This window comes from Centropristis striata, chromosome 2 (assembly GCF_030273125.1).
Source record: "Centropristis striata isolate RG_2023a ecotype Rhode Island chromosome 2, C.striata_1.0, whole genome shotgun sequence".
Lineage (NCBI taxonomy): Eukaryota > Metazoa > Chordata > Actinopteri > Perciformes > Serranidae > Centropristis > Centropristis striata.
The window spans coordinates 17959131-17984626 of record NC_081518.1 but is presented as its reverse complement, the minus strand read 5'-3'; the positions used below and the strand labels follow the sequence as shown (position 1 = coordinate 17984626).

Here is a 25496-nt window from a genome sequence, read left to right as displayed (position 1 = left end):
TCAAAACAACGATCAGCTATCTCAGACTTCCCAAACACTTTAACTTGACTTAAAGCTGTTAGCAGAACTTCATCTGTGACATCTGGGTCAACATCACTCAAAACAACTGCATTTTCATAAGCTAACTGCTGCCTTTTGCACCAAGCTTCAATTTCAATTGCTTCCATTTTTTTCTCAAGACAGCAAAACACTTTACAACAAATGTAAACACACTTGATAATTCCCCGTTATAAGCAATGAAGATAATTACATTGAGCAGTCTCAGAAAAAAAAATTTCTCTCTTTTTTTTTTTTTTTTGAATAAAGAAAAACAGGTCAGTTTTGACAAAAATACATCCCGGACGAGCCCCCAAAAATGTAACCCCTTTTACCACCGGCTCGTGTAGTAAAACCCACTTTATATTATAAAGATGAAGCTTTAACTCTTATGCAAATGATTTATGGCAAAAGGCACATCTCGAATAATACATTTCAGTCTAGGGTCCTGTATAATTCTCACTTGTAAATGATGGAGACTGTAGGGAATGCTTACTTGTATATACCTTAATACTTAAATAATAAACACAAATCAATAAACCCACACAATGATCGCAGTTTCAGGAAATGTATTAAAGTTTAGGAGAACACACATCCAAACATTTTGCATTGAAAGAGAGATATAGAAAATAAGAAAATAGAACCCCGGGGTATAAAGTGTTTGCCTTATGTTAAACTGTCTTATTTTATTTTGAGTGCACTCTTTTTCTACTTTCGTTGGCGCGCTTTGTTGGAGCTCATGAAGGAAACCTTTGATACCTGTACTCCCGTGTGTTAGTGTAACTGTAGCCGTAGCTGATGAATCACTCGCTCGTTGCGGTAACGACCGTCTCCGCCCGCAGCAGCTCGCAGCGGCAGCCCTCCGTTTTCCCTCGGCAACGGCGAAGCGACCTCCGTCCCCCTCAGCAACGGCGAAGCGACCTCCGTCCCCCTCAGCAACGGCGAAGCGACCTCCGTCCCCCTCAGCAACGGCGAAGCGACCTCCGTCGGCGACTCTCTCCCGAGACGACTCAACAACGCTCCGCACCGTCCGTGCAGGCGGCGGTTCCCCTCAGCGAGGACGGTGGTGTTAGCCTAGCTCCTGCTAGCTAACCACCTGGACTCGTTCACCAACACACAAGCGGCGATGGAGAGTCCGACTCACAAACTCTGAGCACGTCGCTCAACTACAGTTCAAAGTCTCTGTCACTCACGGATAAAATTCACATTGACACCGCACACAGTCCCTGAGTATCTGCGGTTCGGCATTAACACGTTGCTCCTTCTTCTCTTTTTCCCTCGGATCCTCCCCCGGAAGTCTAAACATTCAGGTCATGAACTTACGCATGAACTCACGTACATAATGTAACCTTAAGAATTACTTTTAACTTCTTTTTAAACATTCACACCCCATTAGATGATATTTTTAAAGTTATTAATTTTAAACAAACAGTATTTATACATTTTAATACCTTATTTATATGAAACAGTTATTTATGGAAATTTTAAACTTCACCAAAAAAATAATGAAATATTTATCAGAGTATTACATTTGCAAACTGGGGTCCCTAAACAGTCTTGGAATTGCATAAATTGGTATAACTGGTGAATTAAATTAGCCCAACTTTATTGTGTGATGATGTTAGTCCCCATAATAACCCTTTCACTGCAGTGAGAGCTTTTTTTTTTTTTTTTTTTTTTTTTTAAACTTGACCTCACTATAAAATTAACTTTTGTGACCATTCATGTAGAGCTTTTCTAGGTATATAGACAAAGGGGCTTTCTCTGCAGTTTCTCAACTAGTGCTCAATCCAATTGCCAAAGGCATTTCTTGTAGAGCTCTCCAAAATGTCCACAGTTTAAAAAAAAAAAATACTCTTTTCATTGGTTTTTCATTTTTATAAGCACAAACTTTAGAAAAACCAAAAACAATTCAGACAAGGCACAAAACAAAACAAGTCCCATCCCGCAAAGTAACAGTGAGCGATTCGCTATATATTTCTGTTTATACATAAAATAAATAAGTAAATAAAAAGACGACAGGAGACATGCATAAGATATGAAGAGTTCTAGCTTCTGCAAAAAGGACTGCAATGGTTCCCAGATCCTCCAGAACTTGTCCGATTTGTGATTAAGGTCATGAGTCAACTTCTCCAGAGGAATCAGTGTGTAATGGGTATTGTGCGAACCCAAACGCAGTACAAACAAGGCCCAGAAATGAAGGTCAGTTAATGGTTTTATTAACTGTAATCTGGCAAACACAGTTCAATGGCTTGGCAGGTGGCTTGGTCAGGACAGGCAAAAGTTCGTAAACCAGAAGGCAGGCAGTCCAGGCGAACAATCCGAAGGGGGGCAGGCAGAGCTCGTAGTCAGGAACAAAGGGTAGAGGTAATTTACCAGGCGGCAGGCAGAACAGGCAGGTCGAAGTCAGGCAGGGTCGGAACCGGGAAGACAGGCAGATGAACGCTGGAAAGTCTCGCATGGCAAAGAACAATCTGGCAATGAGTGAGTGTGAGGCTGGAGAATATATACTGAGCAGGCAGGAGGGGCTGATTGGTGAGTGAGGGCAGGTGTGTGATTAGTGAGTGTGAGCAGGTGTGTGATCAGTCAATGGGTGTGGTGAGAGTAGAGCAGTGGAAAATTACTGAGTCCATGGGGAAAGGCTGGAGCAGACTATAGCTGTGTCCCAATGTCAAGGATCCTTCCTTGGTAGGATCCTTCCTTCAGAGTCGGGTCCTCCGAAGGCAAGGCAAGAGTCCTTCCTTTGACTGGTGTAATGCACAAATGGGACAGCCTTCGGAGTGTGCAGCTGTGCGTCATTGCGTAATTGGACGTCCTGCTTAACTTCAGCGCCGCTCTCGCGACCTTTGGCTAAGATCAAGTGTAGTATCTGTTCTTATCAGTTTAATAAAAAATAAATAAATAAATTCAGCGCCGCAATTTCAAAATCAGTTCACGACATGAATGTGTCTCTGGCATCAGCACTCTGACACATATTTGTGAAAATGGAAGAAGATGCTTTAAGGTTGAATCTCCACGATTTATCAAGTAAAAACCATAAAGTGGATTAAACCTGAATATTTAACTGATCCTGGCTGAATTCGGCCGCTACTTAGTGTCATGAATGCAGCGGCGCATAATTCATCATGGAAATATTTTCTGTGATTTTTTATTTTTTATTTTACAGTACAGTACAATAACAGTTATTTATAAATAACAATAACGGATAATAGCGGACTTTCGGTCCCTGTAAACACAATAAAGAGATGTATAACTTTCTGAATGGCATAGTTGCACATAGTACATCATCATCGGACGCATATAAATTAATTAACAATAACTTTAGCGACTGAGACGGCATTAATTAACTTAACCGGCAATGTATCAAGATGACGTTTATTATCTTAAGACAAATATTCTGGCATTTGTTTATGTTTATGTTTTTGCTTGACTTTGAACACACGTTTTGTAAGTTATGTGACAACATTCAGTGTAAACTGTAAATAGCCTACTTATTTAAATGCATACTGCGCCGCTAGCGTCGCTGTTTCTACGCTCGCCATTTTTAAATCTCCCGGTAGACCGGTGTGCGCAATGCTTTATGGGTAATGGGAGCGCACGGAGGATACACACATGCACCCTTGGAATTTGGGCAGAAGAAGGACTCTGTCCTCCGGAGCATCCTCGACATTGGGACAGTCCTTCGGCGGATGTCGATGATGTGGCATCCTTCAAATCCAGCCGTTTGAGCATCCTTCCTTGACATTGGGACACAGCCTATGACACAGTGCGGAAATCTGTCATATCCACATGTCGACTGGAGGGATCTGGGGAGTTGACCACCACAGCAACATACATTTTCTAGCCAAAAACAAAAGATTTATCAACAGAGATTGAGATGGTGTCCGAGCCCGAGAAATTGTCTGAAGCATGATTAAGTAGATAGACAGAAGGAGTCAACAAAAACTGTTTACTAGTGACCTCCTGGATTACAGAGTGACCCCCTTCCACAAAGTCTGGATACAGTCACATGACCAAAACAAGTGGATAAATATACCTTTGTGTATATAACATTCATAACAAAGGTTGGAGATGTTATTAGGGAACATTCTCTGGAGGCGAACTGGTGTGCAACTGAAGGTTGGTGAAAAAAATTATAGTTCTCTTAAAAGTTCTGTTAATGTCCACAGTTTTTATTTAAAAATCATAGTATGGGTTCTGTGACCTGGCCCTGAGTAAGTGGAGGAAAATGGATGGATGATTGGAGTATGGGTTTTCTACTGTGTTCCTAAAGGTCTTTAGCCTTGGGCTTTACTTTGAAGGGTTTTGACCATTTTTATCTTCTTTAGTGGTCAAAAATGGTAAAAAAAAGAAAAATAAATTTAAAAAAGTAAGCACAAAATAGTGTAACAAATGGTATCAACCCAAAAATTGGTGTAAGAATGGATGAGACATGTAGCCTCCATATACTCATATCATAATGTTTTAAGCCCTTATACACCGTAAACTTTCTTAAATAGGTGGACCGAGTTAGCTAATTGCTATTTGAAATGCAGCCTTATGTTAAAATAATCAGATAAAAGGGAGGTGATCTTCTCACCCTCTACATCTGGAAATGAACAAGCATATTTCCCCAAAATATCAAACTAAGTCCTTTATAGGTACCTTGTGGACTTTTCTTGTAAGCACTCCAGTGTTACTCACTAAACACATTGTTATCCTTGAGAGAAAAATACATTTACAACAATTGAGACTCACTCATAAAACCCCTGCCTTCTTCGAAGCATTGCTACAAGTAAAAACCTCTACAGGGTACTTTTATTATGTGGGTGGTTTATCATGGCTAATGTAAAGAATCAATTCACTATGTGTTTGGTTTTGCAGAGCTTATGAGATTTTGCTTCTCACCCAGGACTCAAAGTTGAATTAATTTCAATTTGTGGAGCTCACTGCATTAGAAAATAGACAAAACTTTATTTAACTTATTTAACTTTATTTAATCTTTAATATCCTTTAAGTTTTTGTAAAGGCAAGACGCATGTATTTGTAAAATACATATACTTCCCTCTCACATACACAAAAAATACCTCTCACACTCACAATTTTACAATTTTACCTCTCACATAAACAATTTTACCTCTCATATTCACAAAACATGTGTGAATGTGAGACCATTTGAAGTTCAAATAAGTTATTTAGTCATTTACATTTACATTTAGTAATTTAGCAGACTCTTTTATCCAAAGTGACTTACAGGAAGAATAAAATAGTCAGTGGTAGACAAGTCGTTTTCAAGGCAGCTTGTGGCTTATAATGCTGCACAAGTCTGGAGTCCATAGCATCATATGTTGCCATTTTTACCACATTTCTCCCATGTGATTGTGGATTGGATTTTCTTTTGCATTAGGAACTGTTGATGACTAGTCCAATGCCTTGAAATGTATTATAAAAGCAGTCAGATGACTCAAGACAGTGGAGAGAAATTCAGATGAAATTGGTGTGTAATTGGTCAATAAATGGTAGTAAAAAGAATATGTGCACCATCCAGTGCTATAAAGTAATAGAGAAACAAAACCGAACACAATATGAGACCAGATTAATGTTTTTTTCTGTCTTTTCTCAGCCTGAATATGGAGAATTCAAAATAGCAGAGAATGTTTTGCATCTGATCTACAACCAGGGGATGATCTGGTAAGTCTGAAAATGTATCCAAACTAATTGACAATAAATACAATATGGAAGATATATTGGTAATCCCACTGTATCACCTTGGCCTCACCACTCTGTGTGTAATAGAAGATGTAATTCACAGTTTAAGAGTCTGTCCGGTGCTCACCGGTTTCAGTGACCCTGTTTAAAGGACTGTGGCCCTCTATGATTACTCTATTACACCTCTGTGGCTGGCTTGACTGTATTTCCTCAGCTCATTTCAGAAACGTCGCCTTGCAGCAATGAACATAATGAAGTGAAACCATGAGCCAATGGATGTAATGTCTTTTATATGGGGTGTGACCCCACTGTCTATACGTGTGTGTGTGTGTGTGTGTGTGTGTGTGTCTGTCTGACTTTTCTCTTCCGCTCCTCCAGGATGGGAGCATTTTTCTCTCCCTGCCTTCCTGCCTTCAACGTATTAAAGCTGATTGGTCTGATGTATCTAAGGAGCTGGGCAGTCCTCACCTGTAATGTTCCACATCAGCAGGTGTTCCGAGCCTCCAGGTGGTTATACATGGGTTGTTGTTAACCCTTTGATGCACAACATAATGGCCCGCATTCATTTTCCATGTTATTTCATGCTGGCTGTGTGTTTGATTATCTTTTTTTAATTACAACAGATCATTATATCCATTTTTACTTTCATACTTTATGAAGAAAAATAGTTTTTGTATTATTACATCAAGTTTACACACATGGGTCAAAAATGACCTTGTGCATTAGAAGCGTAGTGATACAAAAAGTGATACAAAAAGTGATACACTGAATTAACAATTTGAGTATATGTGTAACTTTGTTTGTCTTATTTTTAAGGTTTATCTTTAAAAGAGTTGTAAGACGCACCAGATTACATTGGAAAATCACATATTTTAACATTTGAGCCACCAAATAATAATTTCCATTGGAAAAACAGCAATTTAACAAAATGGGATAGTTAATAAAAAAAAAAAAATCGGGGGTGGCTGTGGCTCGGTTGGTAGAGCAGGTTGTCCACTGATCGGAGGGTTGGTGGTTCAATCCCTGACCATGGCAGCCTACATGTCGAAGTATCCTTGAGCAAGATACTGAACCCCACATTGCTCCCGATGCTGCGTTCATCGGTGTGAGAATGAATTCCCAATGGTGGCAGGTGGCACCGTTTAGGGTAGCCGCTGCCACCAGTATGAATGTGTGTGTGAACAGGTGAATGAGCGCAGTCTGTAGTGTAAAGTGCAAAGCGAAGCAACTAGAAAAGTGCCATATAAGTGCAGGTCCATTTACCATTTAATATTTTTGTCGTCTTTGTCAGGTTTTAAATTGGTGATTGGTGAATTGGTGAACCTTTGATGCAGAACATATAAACACCTTCTAATGCACAACATGGGTCGAAAATGACTTTGTGCATTAGAAGCGTAGTGATAAAAAAAAAAATGTATTAAAAAAAAAGGAAGAAATTAAATTAGGATGTATGATGATCAAAAGCAAGTTATTTGAGGAAAACCTGCAATACTGAATGATTAAATTAATTTATTGCAAATATATAGAATATAAAACTTAGCCGGGTCACTTTGGATCCATGTTGTGCATCAAAGGGTTAATGTGACCCTGACATACAATCATGAAGAGCAACAAGATTATCCAAATTACGGAACATTTGTCCAAAACTGCATGTCCTGTATAGCAGATGGCATGGCACAGTAGTTCCCAAAATGGGGGATGGGACCTATAGAAGGGAGCCAGCATGCTTGAAAATTTATTAATAACATTTATTAACCTGCAGACAGAGCTGGGAACCACTGGCATAGCAGATAGCAGCTTTGCAGATAAATAAAGCAGTAAAAACAGTATAAGTCTAAATTTTGGGGAATCCCTAAAAAGAACAATCATTTCAATCTAAGTAATATGAACTCAGTTACAGTAAGAAGCCTTTTAGCTAGGATAACAAATCATTAGTGACTTTGAAGCTTGATTGACTTTGCTACATGCATTTAATTAGACAAACATTTAACTGAAATATAGCTGATTTGAAGCATGATAACAACGATGCATAACATATCTTTTGGGACTTGTGGAAGTCTATTTTGGTAATATTATTTGAAATATGGCTGTGTTGACACTTCTAGCAAGTTCATTTTGTCTACTTCTGAATATTATCCTTAGGTTTCTTTTGTTCAGACAAAGGAAAGTAGGAGATGTTTTTTACCTGACATGTTTTTGTCTGAACAAAAGAAACCTAAGGATAATGGCTGTGTTGAGTATTGCTGTGTCCTGCATGCATCATGGCATCATTTCTAGACACGTTTACCAGATTATATGTCATTCCTTGATCAGCAATGTTTTAGGCAGGTTTATAGTCATGATGAATGAATCAGAATGCTTTTATGGCAAATTTTTACATGAAGTAATGGATCTGGACAGAACATCTGGTTATAATGGTACTAAAACATTAGAGAGCTGTTTGTCAGCTTATCAAGGATCAGGGACACCATATTAGGGATGTAGATGACCTAAAACAATATGTTTAAACCAATGGGCAAAATATTGCAAATTTGGGTATATTCATTTTTTTCTCGTCCCTTTCCCTTTTTCTGGTCTGCTGTGGTGGTGACAAATCACTGTGTAGTCCTACAGCACAGTGTATGCATTATATGTATCCTACACACACACACACACACACACACACACACACACACACACACACACACACACACACACACACACATAGACAGGCCTAAGGCGCACAGCCCACTCTGATTTATGTAACAAGGATGTCATTGCCTCTTTCAGTCCTTATCAGTCACTTTCAGATGTGGTGGAAAATCCACACACACACACACACACACACACACACACACACACACACACACACACACGCACACACACACACACACACACACACACACACACAGAAGCAGTCCACCGTACACAGGATAGAACATTTAATGGGAGCCAATAAATGCAGTTGTGTTGGAGAAAAGAGAGATTGATCCTGACACATTACTGATAGCAGAAAAGGCTTATGTGTAAGTGTGTAATACAGTATAGCTGTTGGTCATAATATGGATTTTGTCTTAGCCAATTGTTTCTGGCCTCGAACAAGAAATGCAGCAACTACAATGACAGAATTGTTTGCCAGTCGGCCCTTATAGGTGATATTGTATTTTCCAAGTTGAATCCTCTTTTAAATGTTCATAACATATAGTGCACCAAACCAAACATGACAGTGTTTATATTACTGTGGAAATGAAATAAATGAATTGTCCCCATCTAAGTGAAAATAGAAAAGCGCTATGAAAAGAGCTGGAGCTTAATTCATGTGCATTGCTTTGTGAGTAACTGACAGCTGGCTAAAAAAGGGATGCATTCATTTAAAAATGTTTAACATGCACAGCAAAACATGTGTTTTTCCCAAAAACATTTGTGTGTTGAACATGGAGCCACAAACACGACATGATTATTGTTACGATTGGAGGCAGCTAACCTGGCTCCATCCAATACTTTGTGTGGGGTTTCAACACTAAAGTAATGTCTTTCATTTGACCCATTGTTGAGATAAAAAAGATAATCAGTGAAATATAAAAAAAAAAAAACACAAGACACCATGGTGAGATGTCTTGCCATGACATACAATCTCAGATATATTATCAAAAGATAATTAAAGTAAAATGTAACCCTAGTGCAAATACAAGTATACTGTGCCCTTTCCTGGCTTCAGCCGCTGTTCTCATAATAATGCTGTCAGCAGATCACACTCACTTGCTGTTGAGGGAAGAACTATTACAGTCATTCAATAACAGAATGCAGTAGCTTAGGCTACATTCCCACATTTACCTCAATTTATGCTGCATTTTGCTGATTCAAAGTCAAGTATTGCTGCTTGCAGCTTTCATGAGAACTGTTTATCCAAACCATAGACTGTATATAAATAATGGATGTAGTCTCCGTGACGTCACCCATTGGTTTGTGGCCCGTTGGAAGCATCGAGTTCAGCGTTACACTCGTCGCCATCTTGCGTCGCCATCTTGTTTCCAATACGGGGAGCAGACAATATCTGGACTGTGGAGGAGGAGAGGGATCTAATCACTGACTACAGCCTCTCTACACCTCAACCTGACTGAGAGAATTATTGACATGTTGCCGTGGATACGCATTGTTCTGCTTTTACTTCTGGTGATGGCTCACCTCGTTACTAATCAATAATAACTAATTGTCAATCAAAGGTAGCCACGCCACAAATCATATGATTCTTTATCTTCTATTTACTTCTAAATGGGGCCATTATTACAACTATTACCATGAAATTGTCTTGAAGAAGATTTTTACTCGCGATTGAGATCATAGTAAAAAAAAATTCTCATTTTGGATTAAAATGAATGGACTAGGGATGTGCATTTCAGGCAAAAGTACTATTCGATAATCGTGGGATACAAATCGACTAATATTCGAATATTCGATAATAACACCATTCTTAGAGCCATTCTTAACGAACCGAAGGCCGGCTCGTTAGCGGCAGTTAGCTACAGTTAGCTCTGTAGCAGTACAGTGTGTATGTGTTCACTTAGCAATCTCTGTTTGTTTACAACAAGCACCGGACACTCTGTGCACAATAAGCAATGCAGGTTAATTCACAATTACTATGTTTAAGATCAGCGGAGACTCTGTGCATAATTAACCATGCTGCTTTCAGCTGCTGACGTTGTGCATAGTTAGCGACGGTAAAAACCATATGTCACCTCCAGAGTCTCTAAATCCCTCTGGGAGCTAACTTGTCCTGTTGTGGAAAACACCCTCCCCTCTGTTTGTTTCTTCATCTACAGCTTGGCATCTAGCCCCCCACACTGTAGGCCACAAGGCTAAAACATCCTTTTTGGTGGTGAAACAGGAGTGTAAAGTCAAACGTTGTTTTTCTTTTAAAATCAACTTTCGCTCTAAACTATTTAAAACACCGTCTACAGCTGAATAGAGTTTCGCGTCTGCTGCAGCCAAGTTGGATCCGTAAGAAAACTACAAAACTACAAGCTTCCATCTGTCGAGTAGTACACGTCATCGTCTTGCCGTTCCTCCCCGTTCTGTGATTGGATCCCTAAAACAGGGCTAAGAAATGGCCATAGATTCCAGACTGTCTGGAGGTTCGAAATGAAATCGAGTTCGCAAGGCAGTATGGGTATATCCAGGCTAGCCCAACCCTAGAATCGACCCAAACGCTTTTGCAGCTGCTGTCAGTGCCCCCTGCTGGAATTTTCGGTAGAATGCAGCTTGCACTTCCTGGTTTGCTTCACTGCTCAGACCCGGAGGTTGCTGCTTGATCCAAACACACTCAACACTTTGCTTTCATAGGTCCTGAGCAATATACCAGCTGCGAAAGAGCTGAATTCACTTGCAGTAGATTATACATGTCACATCATGTCTAACAGCTATTTGAGAGCAGGCTATTTCAAAGATATTTCAAAAATTCATAAAACATTGCTGATGCTTGAAATAAAAATAAAAAATCAAAGGCCTGACAGAAAGAGACTCCTTTCATTTTAGTTAAATTGCTCAGGTTACTGTAAAAGTATCATTAGAGCAAAGGTCTACCGGAGTGTAACATATTTTTTAATATGCTCTCTGTATTTTCTTTTTCCAGATCTAACAACTTCTATCTGGCTATGCTGCTTTTCATGTTGTTTCTCTGTATGCTGCCTACTATCTTTGCCATAGTGAGATACAGACCATCACAGCACTGTGGACCCTTCAGGTAAAAACAAAGTTTCTATAGTATCAATAGATGTGTGCTGTTTATTGAAACTGTTGTGACTTATTGTATATTCCATATTGATGTAGGGATGTTCCACACTGGGAAGCTCTTCCTGTAAAGGCTGCTGTAGTGGAATTACTACCTCTCTTGAGTGAGAAAATGAATCAAAGAGCACGTGGATGTTCCTTTTAGTTTTCTTTATTATCAGACAATAGAATACACTGTCTAGGTACAGTGGAGGAGAACACTTTGTCAATCTAAAAGGCTGCTGAAAAAAGGTGTATATATATGTCTATGGCTGTAACAAGCAGCACCTCCCTCAACTTCTGTTTCCACTCTGCCACTGTAGGTGGCCGTGGATTGAGTGCAAACTTTTAACAGCTAAAGCAATAAAGAAATTGCTTTCAGAGTTTAACCCAATATTAGAGCAAAACGTTGTCCTATGGATGATGCTCTCTCAACTTGGATGTTGTTAGAAAAATAGCTTGAGGAAACCTTAAAATTAAATTATCTGACTCCAACACCAAAATCCTCACCTATTTCTCTGCGCCGATCGTTTGATGGGGAATGATGAGCAGGAAACGTCCCAGTTCTCAGTTTAACATAATTTTATTACAATACGTCAAGAAATGTACAATACAGAGATCCCTGGGTTCACTCTACATGTCCCTGATACACACAGACAGGTTTCAGTTCGTGAAGTCTGAACCCCGTCTAATTTCCCTGAACCCATTAAATACTAACAATGGTTTACTAATCATGAAGGTTGATTTCTTCCAGGAAGTGCCGCCTCCTTGATCCGCCGATTCGTCAGTTTTAATCAAGACAGGGACACGTCATGTCACCGTCATGTCACCGTCATGTCACCGTCATGTCACAACGATCTTCACTGCCCAGTACAACAAGTCCGTGTCCTGACCTGCTAACAAACTTGTTAGGACAAACATTCTGTCTTGTTATGTCTTACAGAGATATAATAGGAGCCACTTATTTTTCAATGTCTACATGCATTCTAAAGTCTAAAATATGAAACACAATATTCTTTGTGATTATAGAATCTTAATCAGTTTAAGGAAATGGAATATATGTATTAAAAGTAATCATAGTTTTTAAAACAATATTAGCACACAAACATAATCATTGTATCAAAATCATATTGCATGATTAATATATAAATGCTTAGAGAGAGAGATAATACAACCAAGGTTTAGTGGATAACGCATACATAGTGACCTTTGATAGTGACCTGCGTCACGCACAGAGACAGACAACAGAGACAGACAACAGAGACGCAGAGTAACAAATTATTTTAACAATGTGAATGCAGTCTGTTTGAACTTGGCATTGGGTTATGTCCACAATTTGTAGGTAAGAGTGCTGCAGATGACAGGGATGCCAAGGGGGGCAAAAAGTACTCGCTAGATTCTGCTGTGCATGTGAAATTATCAGTTTCAGACAGTTGCATGTGATAGACAAGCTGCTACCTGCATCCTTAGGTGTGGTTGTGTTTGTATTGTTTTTAAATGTTAACTAAATATGTGTTTCAGTGGTCAAGAGAAGATTTATGACATCATCTCTGAGACAGTGGCCAATGACTTCCCACTGTGGTTCAATAAAGTGATGAGTTACGTCACTAGCCCCGTTGTGGTACTGCCAGCACTGCTGCTGCTGTTGTAAGCCTGCACACACACACACACACACACACACATATTCTTGTATTTCTATCTTTATGAGGGCCCTCATATTGGAATAGCTAATTCCCTGCCAAAGTTGTAATAGTTTTGGATTTTTCATCAGTTTTAGTTTTAATTTTGTTGTGAATTTTTCTTTTCAAATTTAGTTAGTTTTAATTAGTTTTTAGAGTGAGTTTGCTAGTTTTAGTTTAGTGTTTATTTTTTTGAAATGCTTTAGTTTTAGTTTAGTTTTTATTAGTTTTAGTTTTTTGTAATGTGGTATTTGTCGGGTGGGAGATTAAAAGACGTCACAGTAAATTTTGCCTTTATTTCCTTTGCTTTATCCATCTTTATTATGTATGAAAAAAGTTGAAAAAGATGAAAATGAAGGACATTTTCATTATAATTAGGGACCGAGCACTAACGGTGCGAGGACCCTATTGTAATTGGTCCGTCTATTATTAGGGACCGAGCACTAACGGTGCGAGGACCCTATTGAAATTGGTCCGTTTATTAGGGACCGAGCACTAACGGTGCGAGGACCCTATTGTAATTGGTCCGTCTATTATTATTATTTCGACAAATGAATCGCCTTTTGGAGGCCTTTATCATATTCAAAAACTCCCCAAACTTGGCACAAAATTCAATTGTGGCGAAAATTTACATATTTCATTGCTTTCAGAAATGGGCGTGGCAAAATGACCTACTAGCGCCCCCTAGAATTCAGCCCCTCACACAGGTTTGTTGTAGAGACACGAAATTTGGTAGATACATGTATCTTGGGAAGACGCACCAAAAAGTCTCAAGAAGCCATACCCTAAAATGTACAGGAAGTCTGCCATCTTGGATTTTATATAGAATTTTCGCCATTTCCACGTTGCATACTTTAACGAACTTCTCCTACAGATTTGACCCGATCAACTTCAAACTTGGTCAGTAGCATCACAAGGCCTTTGGGATCAAAAGTTGTATAAACCTTTACCGACGGTCACACTATGTGGGCGTGGCATGGCGGCAAAATATGGCGTCTCGCCACAAAACACAAGATTGTTATAACTTTCCAATACTTTGTCTGATCTGATCCAAACTTCTCATGCTTCATCAGAGTCCAGCCCTTAACACTTCCAAAGAACAATATTTCATAAAGCCCCGCCCCTTATGCTTTATCCACGCCCCCTTTCATAAAATGGCCACGTTGCATACTTTGACAAACTCCTCCGACAGATTTCACCCCATGGACTTCAAACTTGGTCAGTACCATCACAAGGGCTTTGGGATCAAAAGTTATTGAAAGCTTTACCGCCTGTCACACTATGTGGGCGTGGCATGGCGGCAAAATATGGCGTCTCGCCATAACACACGAGACTGTATAACTTCACCATACATTGTCCAATCTGTCCCAAATTTCACACACATGATTAGGGTCCAGCCCGGAACACACCCACGTGTCAATATTGACACACAGTCATAGCGCCCCCTGCTGGCAACAGCAAGTAACTTGTTTTATACTTAGCCCTTGCAGTAGGTTTCACATAGAGACACAAAATTTGGTACACACATGAATCATGTGGAGACGCACCAAAAAGCCTCTTGGACCCATACCTCAAACCCAACAGGAAGTCCGCCATCTTGGTTTGAATATCGCACTTGTCATCATTTTTGGCCATTTCCAGGTCGCATACTTTAACGAACTCCTCCTACAGATTTCATCCAATTGACTTCAAACTTGGTCAGTAGCATCACAAGGCCTTTGGGATCAAAAGTTGTATAAATCTTTATCGCTTGTCACACTATGTGGGCGTGGCATGGCGGCAAAATATGGCATCTCGCCATAACACACGAGACTGTATAACTTGACCATACATTGTCCAATCTGTCCCAAATTTCAACCACGTGATTAGGGTCCAGCCCGGAACACACCCCCGGGTCAATAGTGACACACAGTCATAGCGCCCCCTGCTGGCTACAGGAAGTAACATGTTTTACACCTACTACAAGCACAGTGGTAGGAGACACGCAATTTGGTACGCACAGGGACTGAGCCAACAGCGCCGCGTCCGATGTGCCTTCCCCTGACGGCGCCTCCCCCGACGGCTCCACTCTGCGAGGGCCCGTTCAGTACTGCGCGCAGTCCTAGTTATTATTATTTTTAGGGGGAATAAATCGCTTATTTGAGGCCTTTATCATATTCAAAAACTCGCCATATTTGGAATATACATTAATAAGATTTGAAATTTATGTATTCTGGTATTCGCGGGAATGGACCTTGCAAAATGACTCACTAGCGCCCCCTCAAAATTTTCAAAAACATCCTCACAATATAGGTTTTTTTCACGTAGACACACGAAAGTTGGTACATATGTGTATCATGGGAAGACGCACCAAAAAGCCTCAAGAACCCATACCCGAAAACGTACAGGAAGTCGGCCATCTTGGATTGAATATTGCACTTGTCATCGTTTTTCGCCATTTCCAGGTCGCATACTTTTACGAACTCCTCCTACAGATTTTATCCAATTGACTTCAGACTTGCTCAGTACCATCACAACGACTTTGGGATCAAAGTTGTATAAAGCTTTACCGACGGTCACACTATGTGGGCGTGGCATGGCGGCAAAATATGGCGTCTCGCCATAAAACACGAGATTGTTATAACTTCTCCATTCTTTGTCCCATCTGGTCCAAACTTCTCATGCTTCATCAGAGTCCAGCCCTTAACACTTCTACATAACACATCAGACTGTATAACTTGACCATACATTGTCCAATCTGTCCCAAATTTGACACACGTGATTAGGGTCCAGCCCTGAACACACCCACGTGTCAATATTGATTGGACGCAATGGGACACACAGTCATAGCGCCCCCTGCTGGCTACAGGAAGTAACATGTTATACACCAACCCCGAGCACAGTGGTAGGAGACATGCAATTTGGTACACATAGGGACTGAGCCAACAGCGCCGCGTCCGACGTGCCCTTTCCCGACGGCTCCACTCTGCGAGGGCCCGTTCAGTACTGCGCGCAGTCCTAGTTATTATTTTTCTGGAATTAAAATCGCCTTTTTGGGGGCTTTATCATATTCAAAAACTCACCATTTTTGGAATATACATAAATCTCTGGTGAAATTTACGTATTCTAATGGTCCCGGGAATGGGCGTGGCAAAATGACTCAACAGCGCCCCCTTGAAAGTCAAGAAAATTCAGCCCCTCGCACAGGAATGTCGTAGAGACACGAAATTTGGTAGATACATGGATCATGGGAAGACGCACCAAAAAGTCTCAAGAACCCATACCCTAAAACGTACAGGAAGTCAGCCATCTTGGATCAAAAATAGCGTTTCCTGCTGTTTTGGCCCATTTTCCACGTCGCATACTTTAACGAACTCCTCCTACAGATTTTACCCGATCAACTTCAAACTTGGTCAGTAGCATCAGAAGGCCTTTGGGATCAAAAGCTGTATAAATCTTTACCGACGGTCACACTATGTGGGCGTGGCATCGCGGCAAAATATGGCGTCTCGCCATAAAACATCAGATCCTTATAACTACTCCATTCTTTGTCTGATCTGGTCCAAACTTCTCATGCTTCATCAGAGTCCAGCCCTTAACACTTCTAAATAACAATATTTCATAAAGCCCCGCCCCTTATGCTTTATCCACGCCCCCTTTCATAAAATGACCACGTTGCATACTTTACATAACTCCTCCGACAGATTTCACCCCATGGACTTCAAACTTGGTCAGTACCATCACAAGGGCTTTGGAATCAAAAGTTGTATAAACCTTTACCGACGGTCACACTATGTGGGCGTGGCATCGCGGCAAAATATGGCGTCTCGCCATCTTAACACCAGACGGGATAACTTGACCATACATTGTCTAATCTGTCCCAAATTTCACACACGTGATTAGGGTCCAGCCCGAAACACACCCACATGTCAATATTGACACACAGTCATAGCGCCCCCTGCTGGCAACAGCAAGTAAGTTTTACACCTACCACAAGCACAGTGGTAGGAGACACGCAATTTGGTATGCATAGGGACTGAGCCCACAGTGCTGCATCCGACGTGCCCTCCCCCGACAGCTCCACTCTGCGAGGGCCCATTCAGTACTGCTTGTTTTAGTTAGTTTCGTAACCGCACAATACAGTTTCAGTTAATTATCATTATCATGTAACCTTTAACCCTTAAAACAAAGTCTGAAATCTCAAAAAAGCCTTTAAAGAAGTGAGGACCGGCCGAAATGTCCTCACTTTGCAAAAATGTCCTCACTCTGTTGGTTAAAAACATGTTCTGGTCCTCACTATGTAGGAAGTACAAGAACACAGACATACAGACACACACACACACACACACACACACACACACACACACGCATCTTAACTTCTGTCTCTGTGTGTTTCAGTATGCTGATATACTATCTCCAGGCCATTGCCAGATCCCTCAAATTCACCAACAACCAGCTGAGGATGCAGCTCCAGACTGTGAGTTTCTGATTGTCAACACATACAGTTTATATTGTTGGACTGAATAAGAATATGTCGACATCCCACTCAATCATTGCACATTTGTATTTAGCAGCTTTGGCCATTATAGTCGTGTTTTCATCAATACATTTCCATGCGCATTTTGAAGATTCTCATGAGAAAAGCTTGATGGAAACACGCATTAAAGTTTTTACGCTCACTTGAGGTGGTTTTTGTCTTTTTAGAAAAACAGTTAGTGTGCTAAATGGGAGATGTAAACCCTTATTGCAAATATGTTCTGACTGGTCAAGATAAGCTGAGGTGAAAGAACAATTATAAGTTTGCACAATCTCTTGTACTGTTTTCTCTCTGCACAATATCTTCTTCTACTACTGTTTACTGGTGGATTAGCCTACAGCAATACATTACACTGCCAACTTCTGACTAAAGTACATTTATGCAGCTTTGTTTATTCGCTCTAAAGCAGTTGATGAAAACTTCCCTAATTTGCATTTTCTTAACCCCTTAACGCCTGCTGTCGCAAATATGCGACAAACCGTTTGACTCAGTCAACCAGCCGAGATAGCGTCTGCATTCCCCCAATGCCTGGTTGAATACCTGCTGTTGCAGGTTTATATAAATAAACGAGGGTGAATAAATAAAACATTGTTTTTTCACTGTTATATTACTGTGTTATTGTTATCCTATTATTGACCATTATGCCTGCTGTAGCAAATTTGCAACATACCAAATTGACCCCAAATTGACCATTATGCCTGTTGTCGCAAATTTGCAACATACCAAAATTTCTATTTATTTTTTGTGCAAAAGTTAAATTAATAATCTCAACATTATTTACCATCTACTTAAAGGCAAAAACACACATAAAACATTTTTTATATACAGCTATATAAATTCAGGCGTTAAGGGGTTAAAGGCGACATTCAAAATGTTGCTTCAAAATTGGATTCAACATCGAATGGAAACATGGTTTGTGACAGGAGGAATATGGTATGGAAGTAAGCAGAAAAGTTTGTCCAGTTAGGTGATTAATCTGGGAACCATCTTCACAACTATGCAAAAATGACAAGATCTTTGTGAGTACAAAACACTACAATACAGTGGCCTATATAAGCCGTGTTTTGACTGGGGGGAAAAGTGTCCACCGGGAAAGTCTCAGGCCACACCCTCTCAAAAGTCCTCTCACTCTGCGTGTCTCCATTACAAGTTAGCCCCCAGAGGGATTTAGAGACTCTGGAGGTGACGTATGGTTTTCACCGTCGCTAACTGTGCACAACGTCAGCAGCTGAAAGCAGCATGGCTAATTATGCACAGAGTCTCTGCTGATCATAAACATAGTGATTGTGAATTAACGGCATCTCTAACTGTGCACAGAGTGTCCGGTGCTTGTTGTAAACAAACAGAGATCGCTAAGTGAACACCTCCTGCAGCAGCAGCACATACACACTGTACTGCTACAGAGCTAACTGTAGCTAACTGCCACTAACGGCGGCTCTTCTTAAGGAGCCGGCCTCCGGTTCCTTAAGAAGAGTAAGAAGGAGTCGCTGGATTTGTCTCCAGTCGCTTTCTTGAAAAATAGTCGCTAAGGGGGTCTGAAAAGTCGCTAAATTTAGCAACAAAGTTGCTAAGTTGGGAACACTGCTTCGTCGGCTTTTACAAATGGCGTGTGTTGTTGTCGTGTAGAGTACTATGTCACATCCCGCTTAGCGATCTATCCAATCAATAACCAGGCTGTTTTCAGGGGAGAAAAAAGACTCTGCTCTTCCACAGGGACGAAAAAAGTCCTGACAAAAGTCTGCTCCGGACTGCTCGTATTCAGATTAGGGGCGTTTCGGCAAGTGAGACCCGCCTCATTCCAGGTATTGCCCGGTAGTGGCTCTTTAATGCTGATACAGGTATATGTGGTTTAGAGCCACAGATATTTTTTTGATGAAAATATTTTGTGATGGATACCTTGACATTGGCCCCTAAATCACTGATTTGCATTAGGAGGATATTTTAGAGTTTAAAAATAAACCAGTGCTTTCAGTTGGGCAAATTATCTAATGGTGACAAAACAGACTTATTTATTTGATGAGTCAATTAACTAAATGGCAACAATTTTGAGAAGTGAATATAAGAAATTTCACTATTTTTAAAATGTCCCTTTAATCTCTTTAGGAGCGAACTGACGACAAGAAGAAAGTCTTCCAGATGGCTGCAGGTATCTTTTTTCAGACCCACTGTGTGTGTTCCATTATTTCTGGTAGAGTTGTGACTCTCACTTTGTAACATTTAATCCAACCTTAGCAAGACTGCAGGCTCCAGAGGCTGCAGCAGACAAAAAGCCGGATCAGCAGGAGAGTGACATCACCAGCCAGGAGGCCTCTACTCACACTCCATCTCCCCGACGAAACGGCAGCATCAAAAACTGTAATCCTCCTGTTCATCGTGGAAACAGCATCCGGACCATCACGCAATCAGCATCTAGAGCGGACCTGGTCAGAGGAAGTGTGGCTGGATCTGTCAGAAGTCCAACAGTGACCATACTGCCCAAACACAGGGTGGAGCACATACCGAACAGGTCTGACACACATTGGTGTATTGGTTTAGCCCAATGGTTCCCAAACTTTTTTAGCTGTGCACCCCCTTCTATGTCCCAACCTGGTTGACGGTTCACCCCAAATCCCCCACACCTTGAATAAAAAAATGCAATAAGCTTTTTATTTGTCATTTTAAAAGCAGCATGTTTAGTCATGCTCAAATGACCAGAACAAACATATAATAAAATAATCACCATCACAACAATATGCTCTCGCATTTGAATTAATCTGAAACACAGTTTTAATATAATGCAACAAAGTTATACTCAAGCTTCCACGTTTAAGAGCAAAGAGGATGATGACAGGCTCAGGATCAGAGGCAGAAAGCACATAAGTTGGGGAAAATGTTATAATATTTTGAGCCGCGTTGAACAAAAATTGCAGCAAGTTTAAATGACCATGGAGCTAAACAACCCTTCATCATAACACAGGTTGGAAAAATGGAAGAAGATAACTTATTCTATGCTTCATTTTATGATGAAGTGCATTTTGAATAGCCTGCATTTATCAATTAATCAATATTACAGTTTTTCATTTTACATTTTACAAAGGATAGTTTATTTACACGTCTTTATTGTGTGTGTGTGTGTGGGGGGGGACCACCATTATATTTTTCATCTCGCGCACCCCCTATTGGCAGCCCATGCACCCCTGGGGGTGCGCGCACCACACTTTGGGAATCCCTGGTTTAGCCAATCAGGTTGACCTAAGACAACAGACAGCCTCTTAAATGATGGATATATGCAATATTTTAATAATTACAATTGTATTTTTACAAATGATAAACGGAGCCAATGGAGATTTCTTAAACTACACAAGTTTTACACAAGAGTACAGCACTATTTACCAACTGATCTTAGAAGTTATATTTTTAATATGTGCATGTTTCCCAAAGCTGTTTTAAAACAACAAAAATCATTTTTTATATTTATTTAATTGTTCTGTATCAAAGCTCTAACAGCTTTCAGCTTGCTGCACTTTAGAATTTATGTACCTGTGTGGAAGTCAGTTAAAGAAGGTGAACTAACCCGAAACATAACCCTTTAATTGATTTAGCTGCTGCTAGAGATGGGTTTTACTCTTTAGCTCATATTAACCCTTTATCAGGCGAAGAACTATATTTGGTAACTTCAGTGGATATCAAACTGGGTCCCCATGTCTCTCTGTTTGGTCGTAGAACCACATGGATTTCTTCCAGCTAATCAGCAAAGATCAGGCTACGTCACAGACAGTGACACCATGACATCTGACCAATCACTATGATAATAATATAATAATATTATCGACCTTGACCTCCAATGTAAAAATGAAAAATTTGGGAAAAAAATCTGCAAGAAACAGTCGTACTCTATTTGAGAAAAAATGTGCAAATTTACTAGATTAAAGTGGCAAATCTACAAGAAAAAAAGTTGCAGATTTAAGAGGAAAAAAGTGGGAAAAAGCAACTTTTTTCTCGCAGATTCACCACTTTAAATCTCATAAATCTGCACATTTTTTTCTTGTAGATTTGCCACATTAATCTTGTAAACCTTTTTCTCAAAATATTACCCCCCTCCCCGGGTCCATATGTTTATTTTACACATTACACATTGCACATTCTGGCAGTATGTAATATCTTCCAGTATTCTCTAGGGTTCAAATTTGGAATTTGCAAGTATTTCAATGAGTGCCCTATTAAGAGTTAAACCTAAATTAAAGCAGTGATGAAATACATTTAATGATTAAACAATACATTTCTTGAATTCATGAACACTGAAAACTTAAAATGGAAACGCTCACTGAGCCTGATCAAGGTTACCTCAGTAAGCTGTGAGTGCTCACACTACCTGAGTTAATGATAATGCCTAAAAGAAAGTGCAGTCACAGTACAGAATATACTGCTGTGGATACCATGTGTGGAACCATAAGTCACATAGTAACACAAACATACTAACGATGTCAGGCCGGGCTCAAGTCAGGACTCAGATGCAGAGCAGGTGAACTTAAAATCTCTTTTTTCAAAAAAGCAGCAAGGAAAACCTCACAGAGTAAAAGAAAAGGGCTATGAAACTCCTGACTCTGAGTAGAAATTTAACAAAGAAAAGTCACTCCAAAGGAGGAAAAAAAAACGGCTGACTCAAAAAGCTATGAAATTAAGAACTGCGCTTAACTAATAAATTACAAAGAAAAATCACTCTTGCGAGGAATCCAAAAGGGCGAAAACAAGACAAGCTGTGGCAAGAAGGAGATAACTGAAAAACTGAAACTTAAACTTTCACTCTCTCAGCTTGTTAAGATTCTTTTTAATGTTAATCCAAGGTATAATTGAAATCGTGACTCCAGTTTTCCGAAAGTTGCAGTCTTTAAGGGCGCCCCAGTAGCTCAGATGTTGGAGCATGTGCCCCATGTAGTAAGGCTGAGTCCTTGACCCCTCTGACCCATGGTCCTTTGCTACATGTTGTCCCCATTTTATCTCCTCTTTTCACGTCTATATCTTCGGCTGTACTATCCAATAAAAATAATCCAAAAATAATCTTTAAAAAAAAAAAGTATTCTTTCAAATTGTGATTTCTATAAAAAAGAGACCCATTGTTCAGCCAGAATTTGTTCTTTAGTATTAACCTAGCTTTTCTAAATGCTGTCTTAGTTTCTTTTCCATTCTGAAGAATAATATTCTGTGGGCATCACTGAATTGTAAGTTATGGGACTGTTTTTTGGCACGGTCAAATTGATTCTTGCTGAATATTGGCTTTAAAAAGTGTGCAGTAATTTTGCATGTTACGACCTTTTTTTAATTTTTTTTTACAGAAAGCATATACACTACATCACTGCTGACCAATTTACAAATCATACCAAAGTTTTATTGTTTTTTAATTTGTCCTTTTTGAACCTTCCATGCAGCCATTGGTTTTAATTATTTTTAAACTTCAACTACTTTGAACCATGTTTAATTATCCATTACAGTGAATGTCATGTCTTCTTTAGCTTTGTTTAAATTTTGGGATTGCTATGTGGCAATGCACTGCAAACATTTCATATAAATCCAGCTTTTAAACCTCTGAAGTCCAGTAAATTTTGTTTAAAATTTGTCAACTTCCTATGCATTAATTTCTGTCTCTGTTTAGCATCTTTCAGTCTGTCCTTACATCACATGCATGGCTCCTTTTTCTCACTTGGCTATCAGTCAGATTTGTCATTTTATTTTAATTAAAGTATAAAGCTGCCAGGAACCCAAAATACAGACAAAAGACACAGGTGTACAAATGTACCGTTTAATTTTTATTTATTTATTTATTTTTTACCATTTATACACACAAAAACAGCAGAAAAAATAATAAATAATAAAACTACAAAACAGTCTATTTGCATGTAAATTAAAAATAGTAATAGTTTTCATTGTAGAAAGAAAATTCACATTTTAAAAATGGTCTAGAAACATAAATGGCACACTGTGAAAGCTCCTATGATTGAACTTTCAACTGGCTTTCTCAGCTTGTCTACATATCATACATAAATAAAGTTATTACTATAAATAAAACATGTATTTTCAATAAATAGATGGACTTCAGAGGGTTAAATAGCATTTTGCAATGATAACATACCAACAATATCATTTATTAATAATATTACGATAATAATAATAATATTACATAATGAAATAAGCTCATTCCTGTTTTGTCTTTTCTCATAACAGGCCCCCACCCTTTCTTGGTGGCCCTAGTGGTACCTGCAGGTCCAAGTCCTACCACCACATGGCGTACAATCCCCAAGCTCGCTATTCTGACAACATCCACTCTGACCCCCTGTACAGGAAGACCATACGCTCTTTACACCCAGTCGAGGCCACAGGGATCATCACTGCACAGAGTTATGGAGGACGTCGCGGTCACACCACTCGCTATGTGATTGTCAATGAGCACGAGCCCAGGAAGAAGTTGCTGCGCTCAGCCACTCGGATCCCACGCCATTACCTCATGGAGGAGCCTGCAGAGATCCTGGAGCTGTACCCACGGAACATCAAACGCTACACACCCCGCACGGCACACCACCAACCACACCCTCACCGGTCCCACCCATCACAGCAGCATCTCAGTGAAGAGGAGGAGGAAGAGGAAGAGGGAAAAGGCAGGAGAAGGATGTTGTTGGGGAAAGCTCATCGACCCCGTTCCCTCTCTGACCTCCACCAGCCAGCACACTTCTACATCGGTGAGCATGTAAAGAGCCGCGTGTCCGTGGCTAAAGATGACCATACTGCTCGAGGGGGATATACAGCACAAGAAGAGCATGATGAGGAGGATGGTGAAGGAGAAATGGACTGGGGAGATTTAGAGTCACAATCCAGGTCCCAGGCCAATGTGAGAGGAGCAGACTCTGTTCTTGTGCGAACCAGGCGCCACATCCAATCCCCAGGGAGACACTGTCAGTCCCCAGCCAGGACCAGGCACATGGAGTCTTATGTGAAACCCAAGACGAGACCAAAGCTGGAGACTCCTCTGACCGAGTCAGACTCGGCCTCCCTGGCCTCCAGCAGTGACCAGCAGAACAGCAGCACGGACCAGTACATTCAGGTCATCCACAATAAGGAGCACTATCTCAAATCTGATGCCAGGCAAGGAAAGCTGGCCTTAAAGAAGTCCAAAACCAGCTTTGATCCAAATGTCACTGAGTCTAATGACCTGGTCTGCTCCAATGTATGACATCATTGCTAAAATTATGTATCATGGTAAAATGTTTGTCAAAATACTATAGATAGCTGTATGCAACTACTAATAGGCCTAGGGGTTAATACATTGCATTGCATTGAAAGCACATAATAAGTATATTATTATAAATGTAATTTCTTTTTCCAATGTGTATGGTCTTATATCATTTTGAAAAAGCTATGTAACCAATTAAATTGGTTATTTTGTAGCAATGTTTATAGTAACCATTCCATATTACATTGAAGCTATGAGTGACTATGAACACAAATACAGTTTACATAATTGCTTCCCATACAATTACAATAAAATAGTTAATCTCCTCGCATTGATCCATCCTACACACTGAATGAGCAATAATTCAGACGGAATTAAGTGACTACAATTCCCAGCGTGCTCCGCTGCAACCAGCGAGGACTCCAGCTGCAGGTGCGTGATGACAAGTGATTGCAAGAAAGATTCAGGCGCTATTCCCTTCAAAATAAGATAAATGGAACATGTCGCTTTTATAAATGTCTTGCTTTGTACAAACTAATGGTGAATTATTGAAATCTAAACACTGAATGTTATTGAAAATATACTAAACGCATTGTTACATGTTAATAAACGCTTACATTTGTGAAAAGTG

At 40.0% G+C, this 25496-nt stretch overlaps 1 protein-coding gene and 1 non-coding gene across 2 annotated transcripts in view; both read left to right on the top strand.

The window, feature by feature from the left end:
- Positions 1 to 25487, top strand: part of LOC131992957 (transmembrane channel-like protein 3) — a 72806-nt gene extending 47319 nt beyond the window's left edge. Inside the window, exons 15-22 of the mRNA XM_059358672.1 lie at positions 5639 to 5706; positions 6103 to 6231; positions 11333 to 11443; positions 12991 to 13116; positions 17526 to 17604; positions 19768 to 19810; positions 19897 to 20170; positions 23863 to 25487. Coding sequence (XP_059214655.1) covers positions 5639 to 5706; positions 6103 to 6231; positions 11333 to 11443; positions 12991 to 13116; positions 17526 to 17604; positions 19768 to 19810; positions 19897 to 20170; positions 23863 to 24865 — 1833 coding nt within the window. The 3' untranslated portion in view covers positions 24866 to 25487. The remainder of the gene's footprint in view (positions 1 to 5638; positions 5707 to 6102; positions 6232 to 11332; positions 11444 to 12990; positions 13117 to 17525; positions 17605 to 19767; positions 19811 to 19896; positions 20171 to 23862) is intronic.
- LOC131961061 (U2 spliceosomal RNA) lies at positions 2867 to 3051 on the top strand. The gene has a single exon (XR_009389826.1). It is a non-coding gene; the product is annotated as a U2 spliceosomal RNA (small nuclear RNA).
- Positions 25488 to 25496: the final 9 nt, after the last annotated feature.